Raw genomic sequence first — 20,949 nt, 5'->3', positions numbered from 1 at the left:
GGCATTTTCATACGTGTCACTAGATTCTTCTCTGTCCTCCTTCCCCCCTCACTGGCCCTCTTCCATTTCCGTGTCACGTGTATCATAGTGCCCTCTCTTTCTCCTCCTCGGTCCTCCCTTTAGATCTCTTCCTCCCTCTCATGGGCCCTTTCTACTTTTATGACCTACACACTACACGTACACAATCACGTATATACACATATATGTGTGTGTGTGTTGACATCTAAATCTGCATGTCAGAGAAAAAAAAAACATGCCATTTGTCTAAGCCTGGCCTATCTTGCTTAACACAGTGATGCCCACGTCCATCTATGTTCCTGAAAATGTCATTATTTCATTTTTCTTTATGACTGCATAAAACGCTTCTGTGTAGGGGCTGAGGACATGGTTCCATTGGTAAAGCACTTGTCACACACACATGAGAACCTGAGTTCACATCTCCAGCTGGGCATGCCTGTAAACCAGCATGGGGAAAGTAAAGACAAGAGGATTATTGGAGCTTTAAGCTCCAGGTTTGATGAGAGATTCTGTCTCAGAAAATAAGGTGGAGAGCAGTTGAGAAAGACACCCAATGTCGACATCTGGCCTGTATGCTCACACACACACACACACACACACACACACACATGCACATGAAATTCCATTATTTGTATGTCCCACATCTTCTTGATCACCCATCTGTTGACAGACATCTAGGCTCATTCCATTTCTTGGCTGTTGTGAATTGCACAGTAGTAAACAAGGTTTTGCGGGTATCTCTGTGGCGTACCCCCAAGCGTGCATGATCTGGCTGGGTCATAGGATAGTTCTGTTTCCGGTTTCTTGAGGAACCACCTCACTGATGGCCCTAGTGGCTGTTCCTGCTGACACGCCCAGCACCAGTGAATAGGGGTTCCCTCCCCCACAGCCTCACCACGCTCTCTCTCTCTCAGTGACAACCGCTCGGGCTGGGGTGCAGAGGCATCTCGGTACAGCTTCAGTTTGCATTTCCTTTCCCCCACTGAACACTTTCCCGTGTGTTCATGGGCCACTTGTATTCCTTCTTTTGAGAATGTCTGTTCAGTGCATGAGCCCATTTATTGATGAGATGATTGGGACAGAGAGGTTAGTCTTGGGAGTTCTTCATACACATATCATATATATCACAAACTATGTATTAATCCCCTGTGCTAATTGTGGCCTTTGCTCTGCAGAAGCTTTGAAACATTTCATGAAGTCCCACTTGTCAAGTCTCGCTGTTGTTTCCTGAGCTATTAGAGTCCTTTTCAGAAAGTTCTGGCCTCTGTCTGGGGCTTGAAGTATTTTCTGTAGCAGCTCCAGAGGTTCAGGTCTACATGAAGGTCTATGATTCATTTGTTGGCTGAGCTCTTGTCCTGTGCCGGGGATTTGGGATACACAGTAGAACTCAAGTCCCCCTGCAAGTGACTCTCCGCCGTCAGATGAGCGCTGTGAGCAGCTGTCCCCCTTTAGGGCAACAGCATGTGATGACAGTGTCATTCTGCAGAGAACCCACTGTGGGCCGCACCATACGGTGATCTATCTCCTCTGAGCCTCTCTCAGGTAAAGCTGCCATACCCCTGCTTCTGGGCTGAGAATACAGAGGCTCAGAGGAGGCTGTGGCCCCTCAGGCCCAGGTGTGGTATGGGTAGGTAAGCGCAGCCAAGCACAGGTTCCAGCCCCCAGGTGAGGCCGAGGTGGCCAGCAGGGAGAGCCACAGCCAGCCCAGGCAGGACAGCAGCAGCCATCTTTGGAGTGGACACCAGGGTCATTGAAAATGGGTGTGGCGATGCTCTAAACCCACTCATCACTGATCTCAGGGGGCCCTAAAGCCCACAGGCTAGTAAACTCCAGCCTTGTTGGTATCCCCCGCAAAAGGTCCACCTTCCCTTTGTTTTGGGAAATATAGTTTGGGTTAAAATAAATAAATAAATAAATAAAACATTTTTAGTAAACATGTAATAAGTTTGTAGTTTTTGGGCTTTTTATTGACAGTTTTCATATATGAGCATACTGTAATTTGCTCATAATCTCCTCCCTTTACCTTCTTTTGTCCCCCCTCCCAGTCCGTTTCACTGGACCCTCTCATCTTTCCATCTAGACCCTCTTTTATTTGACGTCGTTTTCTTCCCTTCATCATCCATGAGGATATGTTGATGGGTTTAATATTGTGGAGTAACAACCGTCCGTCCCAATGAGGTCATAAATACAACAGTGATTTCACGTCCAGGACTTCCCCTCATCCTTGGGTTCTTCCATAATGTTCCCTGCGTCTGAGCCCTCAACACCGCCTGCTCTCAGCCCTTTGGCAAGTTTTTAGATTTTCTAGTAGTCATCCTCAACTGCACAAAGAAGCTCCTCTGACCGAAGGCAAGAGCAGTGCTAATCTATGGGCACAAACATAAATATTTAGAGGGAAGGTTTTTTTTTTTTTAATTTTATTTATTTATTTATTTGAGAGCGACAGACACAGAGAGAAAGACAGATAGAGGGAGAGAGAGAGAATGGGCGCGCCAGGGCTTCCAGCCTCTGCAAACGAACTCCAGACGCGTGCGCCCCCTTGTGCATCTGGCTAACGTGGGACCTGGGGAACCGAGCCTCGAACCGGGGTCCTTAGGCTTCACAGGCAAGGGCTTAACTGCTAAGCCATCTCTCCAGCCCAAGGTTTTTAAAAAAAAAAAAAGCCGGGTGTGGTGGCGCATGCCTTTAATCCCAGCACTCGGGAGGCAGAGGTAGGAGGATCGCCGTGAGTTCAAGGCCACCCTGAGACTACAGAGTTAATTCCAGGTCAGCCTGGACCAGAGTGAGACCCTACCTCAAAAAACCAAAAAAAAAAAAAAAAAAAAAGATTTACTTATTTATTTGCTAGCAAGAGAGAGGGGAAAGAGGGCTGGAGAGATGGCTTAGCGGTTAAGCGCTTGCCTGTGAAGCCTAAGGACCCAGGTTCAAGGCTCGGTTCCCCAGGTCCCACATTAGCCAGATGCACAAGGGGGTGCATGCGTCTGGAGTTCGTTTGCAGAGGCTGGAAGCCCTGGCGTGCCCATTCTCTCTCTCTCCTTCTATCTGTCTTTCTCTCTGTGTCTGTTGCTCTCAAATAAATAATTTAAAAAAAAATTATTAAAAAAAAAAAAAAAAGAGAGAGGGGAAAGAGAGAATATGAATGGGAGTGCCAGAGCATCTTACCACTGCAAACGAACTCCAGACACATGCTCCACGTTGGGCATCTGCCTTTACGTGGAACATTCTAGCTGCATCCTTGAGAGAAACTCAGTGGCTCCTCCTTCACACGCTGAGGTTCCACTTCTGGCTTGGGCTGCTACCACCCAGAGCTGTGCTGGGCCACTCCCGCAGTCTCCCTTGCCAACAAAGTGTGACCCTTGGCTAGTGACTAAAGCCTAGGCACACAGGAGGAAGATCATGCAACGACAGGTCCTCAGAAATGAAGACAGGTGCCTTCTGAAGCCTGGCACTCTGCAGCCCGGGTTTTGGAATGCATCAGCTCCCCAGGGACACATTTATAACCACATTAACGGTTAGCAGCTCTTCTCGGAAGTTGCAATTCTTTGGCTGGAGATGGAAATTTAATCTCTCTTTTCTTCATCTCACACAGCCTGAGCTATCTATCTACTGCCTCTTAGCAGCCTGGGAAGAAAGAGAATCCACATTGATCGAGGCCAGCACGGGCTGCTCTGAGAAACCAGCTCAGCTAGGGAGTCATGAGAGGGGCCGAGAGTTAGGCTTTGGTTTGCAGAGTCTGAGATGAGCCTGAAAGTTCATTTGCGGAGGACAGGAGATGTCCAGGAGGGAGGAGAAGCCAAGGGGATGATGGGCCCCTCTGAGGGGTGGTCAGCAGGCAGGTGGGATTGTGGACGCTGGCAGTGTGTGCATGGTGCACGGCTGGAGTGCAGTGGTAGCATGAAGCTGGGACATTAAGAAGTCACATGAGCAGGAAGCAGGGGTGGCCGTAGCTCGGAGCCACCCGTTGACAGTTTCCACTAATGACAGGGCAGCTGCGTGGTGCTGCTTGGTGGCCAGACTCGCCAGGCAGTCTCCCTTCAGTCTCACTTCACTCAGTAACTGAGGAAAGCCCCCTCCAAAAGCCCCCTCCAGCGCACGCTCTGTGAGCCAGGGCCCACAGAGATACCGCGTCTGTACAGAATGCCCGGCAAACACCTGGTATCTTCCCGCCCTCCTTTTCTCCTAGAGGCAGAGGCTTTCATGCCCATTTTATAGATGAGCCTCAAAGCCGTGAAATGGTTGTCTTCAATGAACACAGCTTATGGGGTTTGTGCCCACATCTGTTTGACTTTCCAGGAACCTTGCTAAGAAAGACCCATGCCAGGGCTGGCTCACACAGGCTCAAAAGCTGCCCGGTTCCAGCTGCAGGGTATCTCCCTACTAGCTGGAAATTAGCGGAAATGGCGTGTTGGTGCAGATGTTGGCCATGGCGGTAGCTGAGCACCCACAGCCAGCTGTTGACCACTGTCGGCGCACCTCTGTCCTTGAGATCACGAGTCCGTCCGTCAGGACTTGAGAGAGGACAGGGGGTGTATTAGTCATCCTCCTGTCGCTGAGGTGGAATGCCTTACCAAAACCATCAGCACAGGGGAGGCTTACGCATCCTGGTGACACTCATCCTGGCAGGGAAGGCCCAGCAGCAGGAAGTCCAGGCAGCTAGGCACATTCAGTGCGCCGTGAGGAAGCAGAGAGGGATGAATGGTGGCGCCCCTCCAGCTCTCTGTGTCTTGCACGGTCCAGGACTCTGGCCCACGGAATGGTGCTGGGCATAGTTAAAGTGGGTCTTAACCTAATCAAGAGAGCCCCACACGGGCATGCTCAGGGCCTAAGCTAATAATCCAGGCGAGTCTAGACCCTGTTACTTTCGTGTACGCCATCCCGGGGGTTGTGTGTCGGTAGGGACGAGAACTTCCGGTGAGGGGCACTGCGCTGCCATGCTTTCCTGGCTAACGGTGGCTCAGCTGGTTCCGATCTGCATTCACACAGCAGCCTGACCTGCATGAGAAGAAGGTGGCGGGGAGGGGGTGGTGAGAGGGGTTAGCAGAAGCAGGAGTCACCGTGCAGGCGGAAACTGGCTTTATTTCCACTTGGGGGTAAACTTTATGCTGTCCTTTTCTTTATTTATTTTTTATTTTATTCAAGGGGAGAGAGAGCGGGCACACAGGGGCCTCCAGCCACTGCAAACGAACTCCAGATGCATGCGCCACTCTGCACATCTGGGCTTCACGTGGGTCCTGGGGAATCAAACGCCAGTCCCTTAGGCTTCGCAAGGAAGCACCCCAACCACTGAGCCGTCTCTCCAGCCCTTCCTTCTCTTTTGCCGTACTGAGAATGGAACCCATGACCTCCAGCATGCCAGGCCAGCACTCTTCCACTGAGCTACGCCCCCAACCTGAGACTTCCTAATCCGCACACTAGCTGACGGGAACTTGTGTTTTCAAATACACTGTGTGCTCTCGTGTGTCCTTGTTTACAGTGCACAGGACCAACGCTGACCTCTCCTCCCCTGGGGCAAGGAGCCAGTGTGTCCCCTTGGGAAAAGAGGCCACCGTGGGTATGTGCACCATCTACGAGGAGCCCCCACCTCTCTCAGGCTGCTTCACGCCCCACGCTCTTCCAGGGTGGAGGGAGAGGCCAGGTCCCAGAGCCAGTGTGTGGCAGGGAGCGGCTCTTCCCTTTCATCTGCCTGTGGCCTCTTGATGGACTTGTGACCCTACAACCTCTCACTTGACCCCTGACCTCATAAATTCTGGAAAGTCCTCACAAATCACCAGGAAGATAAACATACCTGGGGTCAACGGAAGGAGGCCTAAACCACTCTGGGCAAACAGGGAGGGAGGGTGGAGTCTGCTGGAGTCTCCTAGAACCAGTGGTGGCTGGCGAGAGGTGCCAGATGGACCAGATGAAGGCAGTGCCACAGCCTGGCCTCCGGCAGGAGCTTTGCTGCTGGATACCAAGGTGTCATTTAGAGTACAGCTCGCAGGCACTGTGGTGGCACGCACACGCGTGTGTGCACGGGCATGCGTGCACGCTTACGTCATTCATGGCTGGAGTGCGCTGCAGCAGCCTGAGAGCCCAGCACGGGGTTAGGAAATGTGACTCCCTGTTCCTCTGCAGCCTGAAGTTGTCTTTCTCTCAGAGCTGGTCCCCAACCCCTGCCTTGTCTGTTTCTCTTCCCAGAGGGTATGAACTGCATGAACAAAGACCACGGCTGTGCCCACATCTGCCGGGAGACACCCAAAGGTGGCGTGGCCTGCGACTGCAGGCCTGGCTTTGACCTTGCCCAAAACCAGAAGGACTGCACACGTAGGTAGATGGGTCAGACAGACACCCCACGTGTCTCCTGCCATGCTGGGTGTCGGTTAGGGAGGGCTCTCAGACCCCCCAGGGTGGGGAGAAGGGCCGGGTTGATGAATGGGCCTGGGGAGGCTGGTAGGGCCGGGGCTGTGGCCCCTGAGTCTGAGGTTTTTCACCTGGCCTGACACCACCAACGTGGCCCCAGGAGCTTGCTTGAAGCACCTGCAGAGCTCTGAGCCCAAACTCCTGTGCGAATAGAGGCTCACAGCATGGAGCTCTCCATGCCCCACTTCCTCCTTGGGCTCGGGCAGAGTAAAGAGAAGCCAAGGAGGGCGACTAGGGGTCATGGGGTACGGTGGGGGGCGATGCTGGTGGTTGCTGACCTTGCTTCCAGGATCAGAGATCAGAACCCACAGGGACTCATTGAAGGCAGCGGGCCTCAGGAGAGCCAGACTGAAGGAGGCAGGTGGCCAGGGTGCCCTCTCAGAGGCTTCTTGGAGGTCTTCCGCAGGACTCCGCGCAGCCTGGCCTCAGCAGGCACGGAGCTGGGCAAAGCAAGTGAGGGCTGACCACACTTGGGTCCTCCAGAGCTGCGCACCCAGCACACGCTCCCGGCGGCAACACGAGAGGCGGTGGGATGTGACCCCCGCGCACTTGGAACAGGGCCATCCAGGCAGAGTCACATTGGCTCTGAGTCTACCAAGAACCAAGAGGCTGTCGTAGCATTTCCACCTCAGCCAGAGACCACGGCGGCATTAGCCTCAAGAGAAGTACTCTCACCCACCTGAGCTGCTCAGGTAGACGACTGACCACTGGCTCGAAGGACATGGCTTTTCCCCCTTCCCTCATTCCATGCAGAAGACAGCTGGCCCATCGCCTTCAGCCACTGTGGTTCTCCCAACCGTCACCACTTCACCTCTCCTTCCTCAGCTCAGGCGCTCCTGAAACCGTCGCCAGGGCCCTGCGGACCCATATGTACCTGCCGCTGTCCCTGTCCCCAGGAGCTTATGGTCCCATCCTTACATTCCCAGAGTGGAGGTGTTTTCTTCTGCCGTGGCTGTGGTCATGGTGTGGACCAGCCTTCCTCTTCACTATCATCTCTTGTCCGTGGCACAGCAGAGGTAGATGAGCGTGACGCTGTCACCAGGGCAGGACAACCAGAGACAACTGCAGCTCTAGCCAGCTCCCCGTACGCACACCACACTATGCTGTGGCACATGGATTCCTTTAACCACCGAGAAAGTGCTGGCCGCTTGTCATCCCCTACTCCCAGTCTTCCTGCTGAGCGAGGACAGGAGTGTGTGCAGCCCAAAGGTCCTGTGTCCCCAGCCAGAAGACAGACTGGGCACTTCCTCAATGCCATACCCTAAGCTGGACACTGTAGAGAAGATTGGACCAGCTGCCTACCTCAACCTTTAATCCTTCTAGGACAAGTGCCACATGGAACGGCCTGCCCAGGGAGCCTCTCCTGAGGGGCTGGAACAAACCAGAGTCTGTGAGAGCTAAGACCCCTTCCCCAGCTACCAGTGGGTTAGAAAAAGGGTTACACTCAGGCCTGGGAACATCCGCTGGTCTAAGGACCCACCGCCTGACGCTCCCTCACAGGGTGCGAAAAGCCTGATAGACGTGCTGGCTCAAGGAGCCGGGGCAGCCCTACCGCCAGGCTGGCTGTGGTTGCTTCTGAGTGGCTTGTGAGGCAGAGGTAAAGATGGCTGAGAGATCTGCTCCAGCCCTGGGGTCACGCACTGCCCCAGCTGTAGCACTGGGCTGCGGCTAGGTCCAGCCAGCCTCTGGACTGAATGAGGCTGCAGGCTTCCGTGTCCAACTCCCTTATCCCTTTAGCCCCTCCTAGAGCCCAGGCTGAAGAGTTTGGGGGAGCCGTGTGCAGCATACTTGCTGCCTTTTCCCCAGCTGCCCCTGCCCTCTCTAAAGTGAACTGTCAGTCCTAGAAAAGCCCAACATCCGGGGCGGGGCTGGCCGGGCCCTGGGTCCTCTCCTCCTCTGCGCAGGCCTTGGCTCCTGGACCCTGGGCTTCCCTGACTACATTCTTATCGGAGAAAAGCTATCTCTGAGAGGAAGGCTGGGCCAGGGAAAGCCAGCTCGCCACCCACCTCTGCCAGCCCGAGTGCAAGAGGAGACACATTCCTGTGGGCCCTGGGAAGAAGAACCAATCCTGTGGGCTGAAGGCCCTGTCAGATCTCCTGACTCATCCTGGAAGTTGGCTCAAGAAGAGGCTGCCCCTGAGAGGCACGGGCTGCTGAGGACAGTGTGTGGTGCTGGGAAGATACCTGTGGCTATGAAGTCGTTCTCTTTCCAACCTCACCTGCTGAAGAGACTGGATGTGGCTCTCGGGACAGCCAAGCCACAAAGGCTCCAGTGATGTCTTCTTGAAGGGAGACCTCTGAGAAGTGCAACTGCAAAAGTCAGGTCTGCATGTTTGGAAGATGTCCCCACAGAGTTGCCACCAGTGACTTCCCTCTGCGGCCACCCATCCTGGGGGGTGGGGTTGTGCCTCAGGTGAAGTCAAACCTTCAGGGTCTAGAATTTGGTGCTCCTCCCACCACTTATATTTGGTTGTCCCTAGAGTGGACAAGCATTGAGGTGTGCAAGAAGGCAGTCTGCCTCCTCGCCTAGGCGCCCTTTGCACTCAGACGACCATCACCTTGGTCACCAGCTCCTGCCGTGATGACCCTCGGGGCCCCTTGGAGAGATAGCTGACCCCTTGTTCTCTTCCAGCCATCTTCTGGGCCGTCTTCTTTTACATAAACTGCAATTTGACATTTTGCCTACTTCAGGCCGTTTTTCACAGATAACAGGTTGCTGCTGCTGCTGTAGAAACATCTGGGCACCGGGTCCTCCGGCGCCAGCCACAGAATGTGGTTCACTTAGGTTTTCTTCAGCACTGCACCCCAGACAGCAGTAGCCTGCCGGAGGATCAGGAGTATACGGGAACACAGCTTGGGCCGGCTGGCCACTAGGGTGACATCCAGAGAGTCATCCTTGCACGGGCACGGGCAGAGGCTGGAGCTCTGCAAGAGCTAAGGACACAAGCATCACCTTGACCTGGCTGCCGCCTCCCCGGCCACCAGCCTGACTCGGGCTAGGGTCAGCAGCCATGGGCGTCGGGGGGAGGGCTTCAAGTGTCTCGCATGCGCGGTCTTGCCTCCCAGCACCCCTCCCCCAGGGCCCAGCGGCTGTGTGAGGCTCCGTAGAAACCCCGGACAGCCCAGAGTCTGTCTTTGACCCCACTCCATGCTTCTCCAGGGGCATGCAGGTCCATCGGAGACCCTGGAGGGACTCAAGGTCAGGGAAGTGTGTCTGCTGCCCACCAGCCTCAGAGAGCCGGCCACCGACTGGCCTCCTCAGGCCCTTGCCCCACCCCCAAAAGAAAGAACCCACACCGCCAAACTAACCGTTTCTGTTGTCGTTCTGTTTATACACACCTGTGTACACTTTGGGCCTGACTAGTGACCTGTAACTATGGAAACGGAGGCTGCCAGCACAGCTGTGAGGACACAGACACGGGCCCCATGTGTGGCTGCCACCAGAAGTACGCCCTCCACGCAGACGGCCGCACGTGCATCGGTAAGTAGGCACCGCCGCGTGAGGTCCCGCCCCGTGGGTGCCCTGTGTCGTCCCCGGGTCCCGGAGGAAGCAGGAGGGAAACAGGAAGAGGAAGTCTCCACGGTGCTGATGGGGCTGGGCATGGCAGGCACCGCCAAGAGCAGCGGTTGTGGAGACGTCCTGGTTCCCTCGGGCCTGTGGGGCTAAGTTCCCCAGGGACGCCTGGCTCTGGTCTCGAAAGCAGGGTTTCTGCTCTGCTCCACGTCTGCCCAGGGCAGCGAGCTTCAGCGGGGTGCTGTCTGTCCCCGAAGCACAGGTGTTGGCTGGCATGGAGGGCACCGAGCCTGTGCGCTGCCCACAGCCTCAGATCAGGATGTGAGGGCGGCGGTGTGCGTCCCACCTGGGGCGTGGGGGCTTGGGACCGCTTTCCATTCAGGGCTGGGTGCGGGGGAGTCGCCCAGGACTTCCTCCTGCGCATGAAGGCCCTTCTCAGCAACGCTCCCTTCCCATCACCTGTTTGCTCAAGTCTCAGCCACCTCTTCCTTCCTGGCCCATGTCCCCAAGGGGAGCTTGATCATTTGTGATTATTTTATGTCATAATTGATAGTGGTTTGTTTGGGTTTTTTTCTCCCACTAAAAACAACAGCAAGTTGGTCTTTTTGTTGTTGTTGTTTTCCTGGGGAAAAAAGGAATTTCAGAGCTGGGGCTCAGTTCACCCTCCTTTGCTCCGTGGCCTGCACTATAGGACCCATGCTTGCTACTTTTCCTAAAAGGCCCTGGCTGGTCAGCTTGGGAAGAGTGTCTGGAGGGGTTGTGCTAGCCCGCGTAAGCATACACAGCCAGGAGCTGCTGTCACACCCTATCCCCTGTCACTACTCTCTGCTGTCTCAGGGGGTTGGGCACCGGGCCAGGCAGGAGCCCTGGGCTGTCCCCTCTGTAGTCGGGGCTGTGGTCCGGCCTGTGGTGATTATCCCCCTCCCCTGTGTGGTCTCTTCTCTCAGACGGTCATTTTTTTTTTTATTCTGTTTTACCTCATTCCTGCTGCTTTACTGGTGGATGGTCCCTGATTGCCTGTCTTGTCTGATAACTGACATTCAATAATCATTTTTCAGAGCCAAAAGCCAAAACCAAACCAACCAATCAAAAAAAAAAAAAAAAAAAGCCTAAAAGCCAAACCAGGTCTCAGACCAGTGTCTCTATTGCAGCCTGATCCCATCTAGAACCTCCTCTCCTGCCGCTGTTCTGCCCAGAGCTCCCCTGGGCCACCCTGACCCCCCCCCCATGTCTCGTCTGCTAGAGGTCTCCCGGGCTTTGCCAGCTCCAGCGGGGCCTGCCCATGACCGCTGGACCAGCACAGACAACTGCTGGGCATGTGCACCCGAGCTGGTGCTAACAAACCCTTGTCTGTGTCCTCCGCACTCATCCTTTCTCGGCATTTTTTAATGTCTGCTGCATGTGACAGTCCCTGCATGGATCTCTCTCTCCTGTCCACTCAGCTCTGGCCACTGTGGCTTTACTCCTGGCCAGGACGAGAAGCCTTCTTTTGCCTACTGTCCCCAGTTCCCATCTAGGGAAGGGTGTGTCTCCACAGCTCTAACTGAGCGGGAAAGCCACCACCAACCAACCTCCCTGCTCCCCTATGGGAAATGTCTTGGCACAGCCTCTGGCCAAGTGTCCGAAAGCCCCCCGGCCCTCCCAGGGCCCTCTCTCCCCCGCACGCTCCTAAAATGACCCCTCTCCGCAGCCCCTTGTCGAGCATTTGAATGTTCATCTCTGCTCCTCGAGACAAGCAGGCAACCAGCGCTGCCCAGATCGGTCCCCCGGGTTTTCTGTGCACCCAGTGGGATCCGGTGTTCTAGGCGTGTGCATGTGCATACGTGCTGCTCTGTGTGTTGCGTTCTTAATTTTGCATGAGTGACAGCGTCCTTTTAACAGGGCATCCGCTGCCCCAGGCACATCCATCACCAGTCCTCGCAACTCTGTCCCCTTGTCCTGTACCGTGTCCCATACCTGCCTGAGCTACGAGGTCTGTAACTGTTTGTCTCAGTGAGCCTCCAAGGCCACCTGCCCTGACCTCAGCCATCCTTCCCCTGTCTGTCTGCACGTGGGCCCTACGGCCCTCCTGTGTCTAGGTCCCATCATAGCCACCTTTCTTGTCTGCATGCCATCCCCCACCCTTGCCGCCTCTTCATTTTGCCCCGAGAGCACCGCCTGGAGGTTCCTGGGATTAGCCCTGGGCGAGGGCACCGTGCCGGCCGGGCATGCCGAGAGCCGGCTTCGCGCACACCACGCCGAGAGGCTGGCTGTCTTAGGCCGCGGGAAGTAGGCTGTCATTAACCACTGGCTCCGTGTTTGTCCCTTACTTGTGTTCTAGAGAAGGATGAGGCTGCAATTGAGCGCTCTCAGTTCAATGCCACGTCAGTAGCTGATGTGGACAAGCGGGTGAAACGGCGGCTCCTCATGGGTAACACTTCTTCCACTTCCTTGGTTCTCCTTGCCCTTCTGGGTGTGTGGGTGAGTGTGGACAGGTGCTGGCGTGGGGGGTGCCGGTGTGCAGGAGTGTGTGTGGGTGCTGGCTGTAGGGGTGAGCTGCGTGGGAGCTTTTGTGCTGGCGCGTGTGTCTGTTGGTGGGGGGGATGCTTCCATGTGAGCTCTGTGTGAGCAGGTGTACTGGCATGTGAGCGTATGTGGAGTGGGCTCCTGTCCACGTGTGCGTGGACATGTGTGTTGTATGTGACTGTGGGGGACTCCACTGCAGATGGGAACTCACTTTTTAAACCTTAAAAAAAGTTTTGACACTCCATCATATTTGTTTCTTTGTATGTTTGTAGCAAAGAATCCAGCACTCATGTCTAATGGCCTAAGCCTCCCCTACATGCAATAAATGCTTGTGTGTGCCCTCAGGTCCCAGGGTCAGCAGAGCCACACTGAGATTCAGTCCCCACAGGGTCCCTAGAGGGAGGGAGTTCTGGACACCATGGTCCTCCATCCTTGAGGGAAGACCACCTAGCTCTCAGGGTGTGGGGGACACCTGCTGTCAAGGCTTGCCCCTTGGAGAGAGAATGAAGAAGAGAATGTGACATCACAGACCAGAGATACAAAGCTGCCTCCACAGTCTTTCCTTCCCCTGCTCACTGTTCCAAGCATGGTTCTGGGGTGCTGACCCCCGGGCCAGCTGCTTGCCGAGCACAGCTGCGGCCTCTGGAGTGTGGCAGCCTGCTGGGTGGCACTGGAGTCTTGGTGGCTATGGCGTTAGGTGGCTGAGTCCCTGTTTTACAGGGGAAGACATTGAGGCTCGCTGGGGTGCCCCAACTTGTGCAAGGTCACACATTACCCTGCAGAGCTGAGCTCGGTGAGAGATTGTGGCCATGTGGGCCCTGGAGGTCTCAAAGAGGCCATCTTGTTTTGTAGACCTTGCATGAGCCCCCAGCCCAAGAGTTCTGGAATTCCTACCACTGCTTTCTGAAACCGAACCCCTGTGGTGAAGATAGAAGTCGCTCTTGGACTACAGCCCCTGGTGGGGCGGGCTCGCTCCCAGGCTGTGATAATAGAGGCAAGGTCACTAGGAAAGTGGGGGTAGCCGATGGGCAAAAGAAGAGGGAACAACAGGCTGGTTTGTTGGGGTGCGCCAGGACAGAACACCCTTTAGGCATTAAAACTTCCTTAGGAGAGTTACAGCACCATGCCAGAGAGAGGGTTGGGGGCTCTGGGAAATCTGAAGGACACAGGAAGCTTCCTGCTTTCATCAGTTTTAAGGGGAGGGGAGGTAGTACTGCGCATGACTCAGCCTGTGTGCGAGGAGCCGTATAGGCATCACATAGGACCCCAGACCATAATGTAGGTAGCTTTGGACTTCCCTGACAACAGGGGCTGGTCCCATTTTCCTATTCGGCCTTGGTCCTGGGCAGCCGTTGGGGAGGGGGCTCTTAAAATGACTGCAGTTGTGGGTCTAACAGTGACTGTCCCCTGTGTCCCCCAACCCCCCCCCCGTCTGCCTGGTGCTGGTCACAGCGCACCTGGGCTTACGTTCAGGGCCAGGTTCTGTGAAAGGAGTTGGAATTGAGTCATGCTGCCAGTGTTGGCCTCTGAGAGGGAGTATCAACACATTGCCCTGAGAGATGCCAAGGCTGGGACAACTCAGAGATGGGTGGAAGGTCAGACCAGCTAAGGGGAAGCCAGGGCCTAGCAGCAGGTAAGGTGGACGAGACGCCAGGGCACTCCATGCCCTGGGCTTCCTGGTACCACAGGCCATGCCTGTGACCTCTGTGTTGGCTAGCTCCACCCCAGAAAACCTAGTATGAGAGACCATGTGGGGAGGGGGTGGCTCAGTGAGCGGGGCTCCTCTGTCACATGACTACCAAGGTTTCTTCAAGCCTGAGAAACCACTGTGGATGGGGCTTATTTGGGGAGTGGGCAGAAAAGCTACAGACAGAGGGCTCCCAACTTCAAGAAGTGGCTGTGCCCCCAGCGCCCGTCCCCTACTTGCGCTCTCTGTGGTGCCCACATGTCTGGAACGGGTTCGTCTTCAGGACCCCCTCTTCCTGGGAGAGCCCAGAGCCCCAATCCCCACCCTGGATGAGGCTCAGAGAGGACCCCGTCAGAGCCAGGGGTTCACACTGCAGACTTCACAGTTGAGGAACAGGGTTGAGACTTCACACCCACCTCCAGGTATCTGACCAGGACCTCTTCCAGAAAGGTTGTGTGCCCAGATCACAGAGGTCTCCCTTAGGTACCTGTAAGGAAGCAACTAGCTGCCTCACCTTACTGTGGCTCGGGGGCAGGACAGGAGGCAAAAATAGAGGGGCTCAACCCAGGGACTAAATCCAGGCCTCCCTGCCCATCTCTGGGTCTCACGGCTCCTGCATGCTACCCATCCAATCTTTGCCCAAGCTGTGACATTTTGACTAAAAGGGTCCGAGATGTAGAGACCAGAAGTGACCGGTCCTTGCTCCCGGCACACAGCATCACTGATGGGGAGGCTCTGGCGTCTTCCTGGACTCAGAGCTCCACTCCTGGAATTACCAAGTGGGCAGGAAAAGCTGGCCTGGTGGGAACCACGTGGAGGAGGGGTCGCTGCCCCAGTGCGGGAAGACAAGTGCTCACAACGATGCGACCCTTGCCCATGTAGAGTGGGATAGAGAAAGAACCCCACTAGAGAGCTGGGGGGACACTGGGGCCTTGGAGGATTTGCAGTGGCATCCGACCACAGCTGTTTCAATTCGCACACTAGTCACCACCCAGGGACCAGGCACAGGTTCAGTGATGTGTGCTGTCAGAGGCCTTGAAACCCAGAGCCAATGGCAGAGCCCCGCTCTTCAGTTATAGAGGTGGGCTTCGAAGGCCAAAGGGGTGCAGACTTCCCATGGGGCAGCAAGTGTCTAGCTGAGGTTCCGATCAGTTCCCACGGCCCTGAGACCCCGTCAGCAGGATGCTGTCACGCCTGTCAGTCACCCTCAGTCATAAATTAAGTCCCTTCCCCAAAGTAAACTCAGATGGATGTGTATTAGTAAACTTGGATGTATATTATGCTCACAGGGCATCAGGGGCTCACAGGGGCAGCAGAGGCTCACGGGGCATCAGGGGCTCACAGGGCATCAGGGGCTCACGGGGCATCAGGGGCTCACAGGGCATCGGGGGCTCACGGGGCATCAGGGGCTCACAGGGCATCAGGAGCTCACAGGTGTTAGGGCATTGGCAGGAAAGTCTTCCCTCTCCTTTTCCATCTGGCTCTGCTGTGTTGCTTGGCGCCAGCCCCTTCCTCCAGCTTCAGAGCCTACAGTCTTGCCCCTACTCATACTTCTGTGTCCTCAGCCCTCCAAGCCTCCTCTGGCCTCTCCCTTGTACATTTTTTTTTACTTATTTGAGGGAGAGAGAGAGAATGGTCGTGCCAGAACCTCTAGCCACTGTAAATGAACTCCAGACACATGTGCCACCATATGCATCTGGTTTACGTGGGAACTGGGGAATCAAACCCTGGGTTCTTTGGTTTTGTAGGCTAGCACCTTAACTGCTGAGCCATCTCTCCAGCCCCCTCTCCCTTGTACTTTTTAACATTTTTTATTAATTTATTTTACTTATTTGAAAGAGAAAAAGAATGGGCACACCAGGGCCTTCAGTCACTGCAAACGAATTCCAGAAGCATGTGCCACCTTGTGTATCTGACTTATGTGGGACCTGGGGAATCGAACTTGGGTCCTTTGGCTTCACAGACTAGCGCCTTAACTACTATGCCATCCCTCCAGGGCTCTCCCTTGTACTTTTAAGGCCCCTTACTGTCCTATCGGGCCCATCCATATAATGCAGGGTCACCTCCTAACACAAGACCTTTAGTTTCATTCTTCCAGCAAAGGCTCTCGTGTGGGTGGGCTCTCAGCTAGAGCAGGCAGTGCAGCCAAAGCTGAGAGGACCCTCCATGATAGTACAATCCCAGACCCCCTCCATGCCTCGGCCGTCAGTCCCAACCTCCCAGCCCACAGTAGGGGGTGCATAGAGAGTCATGCACACGTAGTGTGACATGCTGGACAGGATGTGATACGCATCTCTGCCCTTGCTGTCCCCTGCATCTCTGTATCTTCAGGCCCTCTGCCTGAAGTCGCTGTCCTTTCCAGTGCTGCCCCCTCAGATCCCCAGCACCCCAGAGGCAACGGTCTCACTTCACAGGTATAGATCCTAAGACCACACCTAGAAGGGAGCCTGCCCCATCAGTGAGCAGCTGCTGCCCTCCAGGGCAGACCCAGGGAATTTCCAAGTACAGATCTGCTCACCAAGAGTCGAGCAGGCCTGAGGCTCAGCATCCATGCCAGGCTTGAGTCCTCCTCCAGAGGCACCAAGTAGCAGAGCCTTCAGCCAGCCAGGAGGGTGCTGGAGAAGACCCCAAGGAGGGCAGGGTGCCTGGTCTCCAAGCCAGCCATCCCAGCCAGGGTAACCTGCAGTCCTGGCTCTTTCCCGGCCTTGCATTCTACTCAGCCTCTCCTGGAGCTGGCCCTGCGTGGTTCATGGATAAGGATCCGAGGCACAGGAGGGAGCTGGGACCCCCCCCCCCGCCCCCCACACAGCTGTGCTCCTCCGGGAGACCCTTGCACCTCTCACCTAGCCTGTTCAGGCCCATGCTTCTCTGCTTTTTCTCAAAGTCTGGCTAGGCATGGGTGTCCAGTGATACTTACAGAGGTCAGGGACAATGGATACTAAGCTTTGAGGGAGCTTGGCTTTCCAGGGACAGCAGCCTCCAAGGTCTTAGCTGTCCCTCTGTCTGCCACAAGAGCCCTCTTTATAAATGCTCTTGTTTGTTGGACAGAACCTAGGTCCAGCCCCACCATCCATGATTCTCTTGACCAGCAGACATTGCTTGGGCACAGCTCAGGAAGCTCAGACCTGGAGGAAGTGAAGGCTGTAGCCTCAGAGCTAGCCTGCCCAGGCTCCAGTTCTGTTGGCTCCTGGGGGCGGGGGGGGAGTCACATCTGCTGGGAATGTCCCTTAGCGCCTGTTTCCTTCTCTGTGAACTGTGAACTTATCTGTGAACTATGTAACTGGAAAAGCTGTGATGAGGATGGCATGAAATCATGCCAAGAAAGTGCCTAGGGCAGTGTGCCAGCTGTTGGCATAGGGCACAAACTTTGTCTTAGGGTGAGCAGACATGGGCAGAGTCATCTGTACCCTTGGGCCTGCCCTGCCGTGCAGGTGGGCGTGTCTTCCATCTACGGCACACCTTGCTGGGTGGGAGGAGCTTCCTGCCACCACTCTGGGCCACATAGTGTTCTCCCTCAGGGGGTGGGGTTCCCCATGGCCGGCCTGCTACTTCACAAGAGCTCCAGACAGAAACCGGGCCTAGAGGACCTGGAGACAAGGAAGGGTAGAGAGGGTGATTGTGGGCTAACAGCGGCTGACACCTGGCAGGCACAGACTAACACACGCCATCCCATGCCCCATCTAAGGGTTCAGTCACCCTGAGAGCCCCATCTCTGAACACTCAGACCCCTGCTTCTCCTTCCCCAGTGCCCTTCCACCCAGGGCTCCCACCATCATCACGCTAAGCCCTGCCATCTTGTGTGGTTCTGACAAAGATGCCTTGCTCTTCCAACCCTCACTAGACCGCCCTCATGCTCCTGTCTCCCATTGTTGGGCCACAGGCCAGCTCTGTGTCAGCTGGGTACCCCTCAGGCAAGTCACTGCCTTGCCTAGAGGAGAGGTTGGCTGTATGAGGGTGTCCTGGAGGAGATGCCCGGGTGGGTGGGGCGTCATTGCACTCAGTGAGGGGGAGATTGGCACTGGAAGGGCTCAGGTAGGTCTTACCACAGCCTTGGAAGTACTGACCTGAGGGGCTTCTGGGAACCAGGCACCTCCAGCCATGGGGTGCCTGCCCTGCCTGTGGCACTCCAGACCCTGGCACCAGTTAGAGAAGGATCAGGTGGCCAAGCTTGACCCAGGCACTGGGTCCACATGTAACTGGTCTCTTGTCATCTGGGCCCCTGGCCAAGGCCTTAGCCCTTCCCTCTGTACACACACGCGCACGCACACACGCACACACACACAACTGGGTCCAATAGGAGGTAGTTCATGGCAGTTTGGCTGTCACAAGGAAGAGGGGGTAGAGGTGCAGTGTCCCTGCAGGGTCTTTCAGAGAAAGGAAGCTGGCCCTAGGTAGGGAATCTGATCTGAGGCTGGGAAGGATGTGACCCACCTAGAGACCAACCCTGATTGGAGGGGTCCCTGTCCCTCTGCTGCTTAGCAGCTGGCGGGGGGGGGGGGGCAGCTGAGAGTGGAAGGAGCCTTGCCCTGCCTGAGCCCACCTTCCCGTGCTCTACCCATCACACAGGGACTGGGCACACTGCCCCTCAGATGCTCCTGAGCCTGAGACCTCACCTAATGCTCACTGGTACGGGCCCGTGCAGCTCCTCTCACTGGGTTCTGGCCCAGCCTCCCGCGACGGAGTTGGCAATTAGAGTCTTTTTCTGAGCACAAACCTTACTTTCTTTCTTCACTTCTGGCCCATCAAGATTTGATCCAAAAGCCCTTCCAAATGTGACCTCAGAGCCCTCAGCGACTAAATACGCTTGTCCCATCCCCACTTCTTGGTGTTTCTAACCAAAGCCTGGCGCCGGCAGCACACAGATGGCCCTGTAAGTCCACTAGTCCAAAAAGTAGTGCAGCCTGACCTTCATCCCAACCTGACGAGCCCCCCGGGCCCCCTTCGGACCTTACCCCTACCTGAGAGCTCACCTGGGAAAGATGCAGCCTGATCCATCCCCTACAACAGTACACACTTGCCCCCACCCCATGCTGGGCCCACCCAAGCCCAGACGTGACCTGTGGGTGCAGACCAGGGTGGGCAGGAAGCCGTTGAGGCAAGCTTCCTGGACTGACCCAGGGATGTTGGAGTCTTTGGATTGCTCCTCCAGTCCGGGGTTCGGCTCTAAGGCTGTGCAGCGATCAGAGCAGAACTCCGAGCAACAAGCAGGTGCCCTTCAGCTCGTTCTGACCGGGCTTCTACACTTAGACTTGGGTTTCTGTCCTGGCTTCCCGGGAGCCCAGGCCAGCGCAGCCAGGTCTCCTCCCTTCCCTGAGCCTTGCTTTCCCATTTGCAGAGAGCAGGGGTCCTCAAAAGGAGATAGCACTGTGGGTGGTCCAGAGCACATGCTCAGTCACTCAGTCACGGGCCCTTCTCCCATCTTCCCTGCAGCGCCCCACGTTGCCAGTGGGGACTCAAACCAAGGCATGTCCCAGCAGTGAGGTGAGAGGCCCCACGGCCTGCCTGACCTTAGACAGCTCCCACTGCTGGGCCGATGGCACCAGGAATGACAAGCAGGGGATGCCTCCCAAGCGACTCCTGGAATGGGAGTGCGCCACTTTGGGAGCCCACCCAGAAGCACTAGGTCTTACGAGGTCTACATGCTGCCTGCTCTGCCCAAAGGGCCATTTACTCTGTCCTTAGCCAGGTCCCCAAGGCATCTATCAGCAGCCTCAAACAGGGCTTCCCCTCTGTTGAGCAGCCTCTGGACTAACTATAGGTCCCCAGTGACATACACTTCCAGGCAGGTGGCGGGGCCCTGACTTCCTGCACGGTGCACGTGGGCAGCGGGGGACATGCCCAGTAGATATTAGCTGCTGATGATGTTGGGAGCGCGGGGCCCCGGCCCTCCATGTCGCACACAGCTGGAGGGCACCCCGCGCAGAGGAAGGGCGCCAGTGCAGCTGTTCACCAGCTGTGAGACCTTGAGCCTGCGGTAGAGCAGACATGACGATCGCGACTCACCTCCTTCCTGAGGGATGCCTCTGGGAAGCCCGTGATCCCCCTTTGCCCAGTGCCCTCTCCCTCAGAGCCAGGGACAGACAGGAGTCAGGGCAGAAGAGGCTTGCTGCCAGGGGCTCTACTCTGGCCACCTGCTTGGACGGAGAGCCTGCCCTGCTGGAGCCCGCTGTCTTACTCCTGGCTTGGTTTTCCTCTCCCAAAGCTTCCTTCCCAGCTCTTGCCGCAGACCCGCAGGGCCCTGTTCCCCAGGTGGTTTCTGCTTTTTTATGTGAGCATCCCCTCTCCATCCCCACCCCAGTCACTTGAGGCTCTTTGCCGGCATTCCTTGTGCCCCTGATGCCCCAGACCACAGTCCTCCTGGCAGGAATTTGCCTCCCTGAGGCCCCTAGTCCGGGGTCTGCTTGGTTGGACCAGAGTCAGCAAGGAGCCTCTGCAGCCCTCATGGTTGCTATGCTGTGCTAGGAGGATGGTCCAGGGCACGCCGAGGCTGCTCCGAGGCCTGTGCAGCCCTCAGAGCATCGCAGCCACGGGGGCCAGCTGGCCTCAGCCCCGAGAGTGCGAGGACTGCCCTTCCAAGGCCTCCTCCCACAGCCTCCCTGCCTCACTGCACTGAGCGCTCCCCCACTCCCTGCCGAGTGACAGCGGGGAGCGCAGGAGAGTCCATGTCCCCGGCCCAGCCCAGAGCCAGGAACAAGCCTGCCGCACAATCCTAATATCAGATTTGGGCTACAGAGATCCCCAAGGGAGACAGGGAAACACACAGGGAGGCCACGCCGAGGGAAAACGGCTTTGATCCCAGGTTGGGGGGAGCTGAGGAAAGGTCAGCT

The 20,949-nt window shown here is 56.1% G+C and overlaps 1 protein-coding gene across 3 annotated transcripts in view; it reads left to right on the top strand.

Moving 5' to 3' along the window:
• Scube1 (signal peptide, CUB domain and EGF like domain containing 1) overlaps positions 1–20,949 on the top strand; it is a 142,271-nt gene that overhangs the window by 77,834 nt on the left and 43,488 nt on the right. For 2 of the 3 annotated variants that reach the window (XM_045153423.1, XM_045153425.1), the window contains 3 exons: positions 6,196–6,321; positions 9,781–9,897; positions 12,251–12,340. In XM_045153423.1, coding sequence (XP_045009358.1) covers positions 6,196–6,321; positions 9,781–9,897; positions 12,251–12,340 — 333 coding nt within the window. The remainder of the gene's footprint in view (positions 1–6,195; positions 6,322–9,780; positions 9,898–12,250; positions 12,341–20,949) is intronic. The other variant, XM_045153424.1, reaches the window with a different exon arrangement.

This window comes from Jaculus jaculus, chromosome 6 (genome assembly GCF_020740685.1).
Source record: "Jaculus jaculus isolate mJacJac1 chromosome 6, mJacJac1.mat.Y.cur, whole genome shotgun sequence".
NCBI classification, from domain to species: domain Eukaryota; kingdom Metazoa; phylum Chordata; class Mammalia; order Rodentia; family Dipodidae; genus Jaculus; species Jaculus jaculus.
This window is presented reverse-complemented; position numbering and strand designations above follow the sequence as displayed.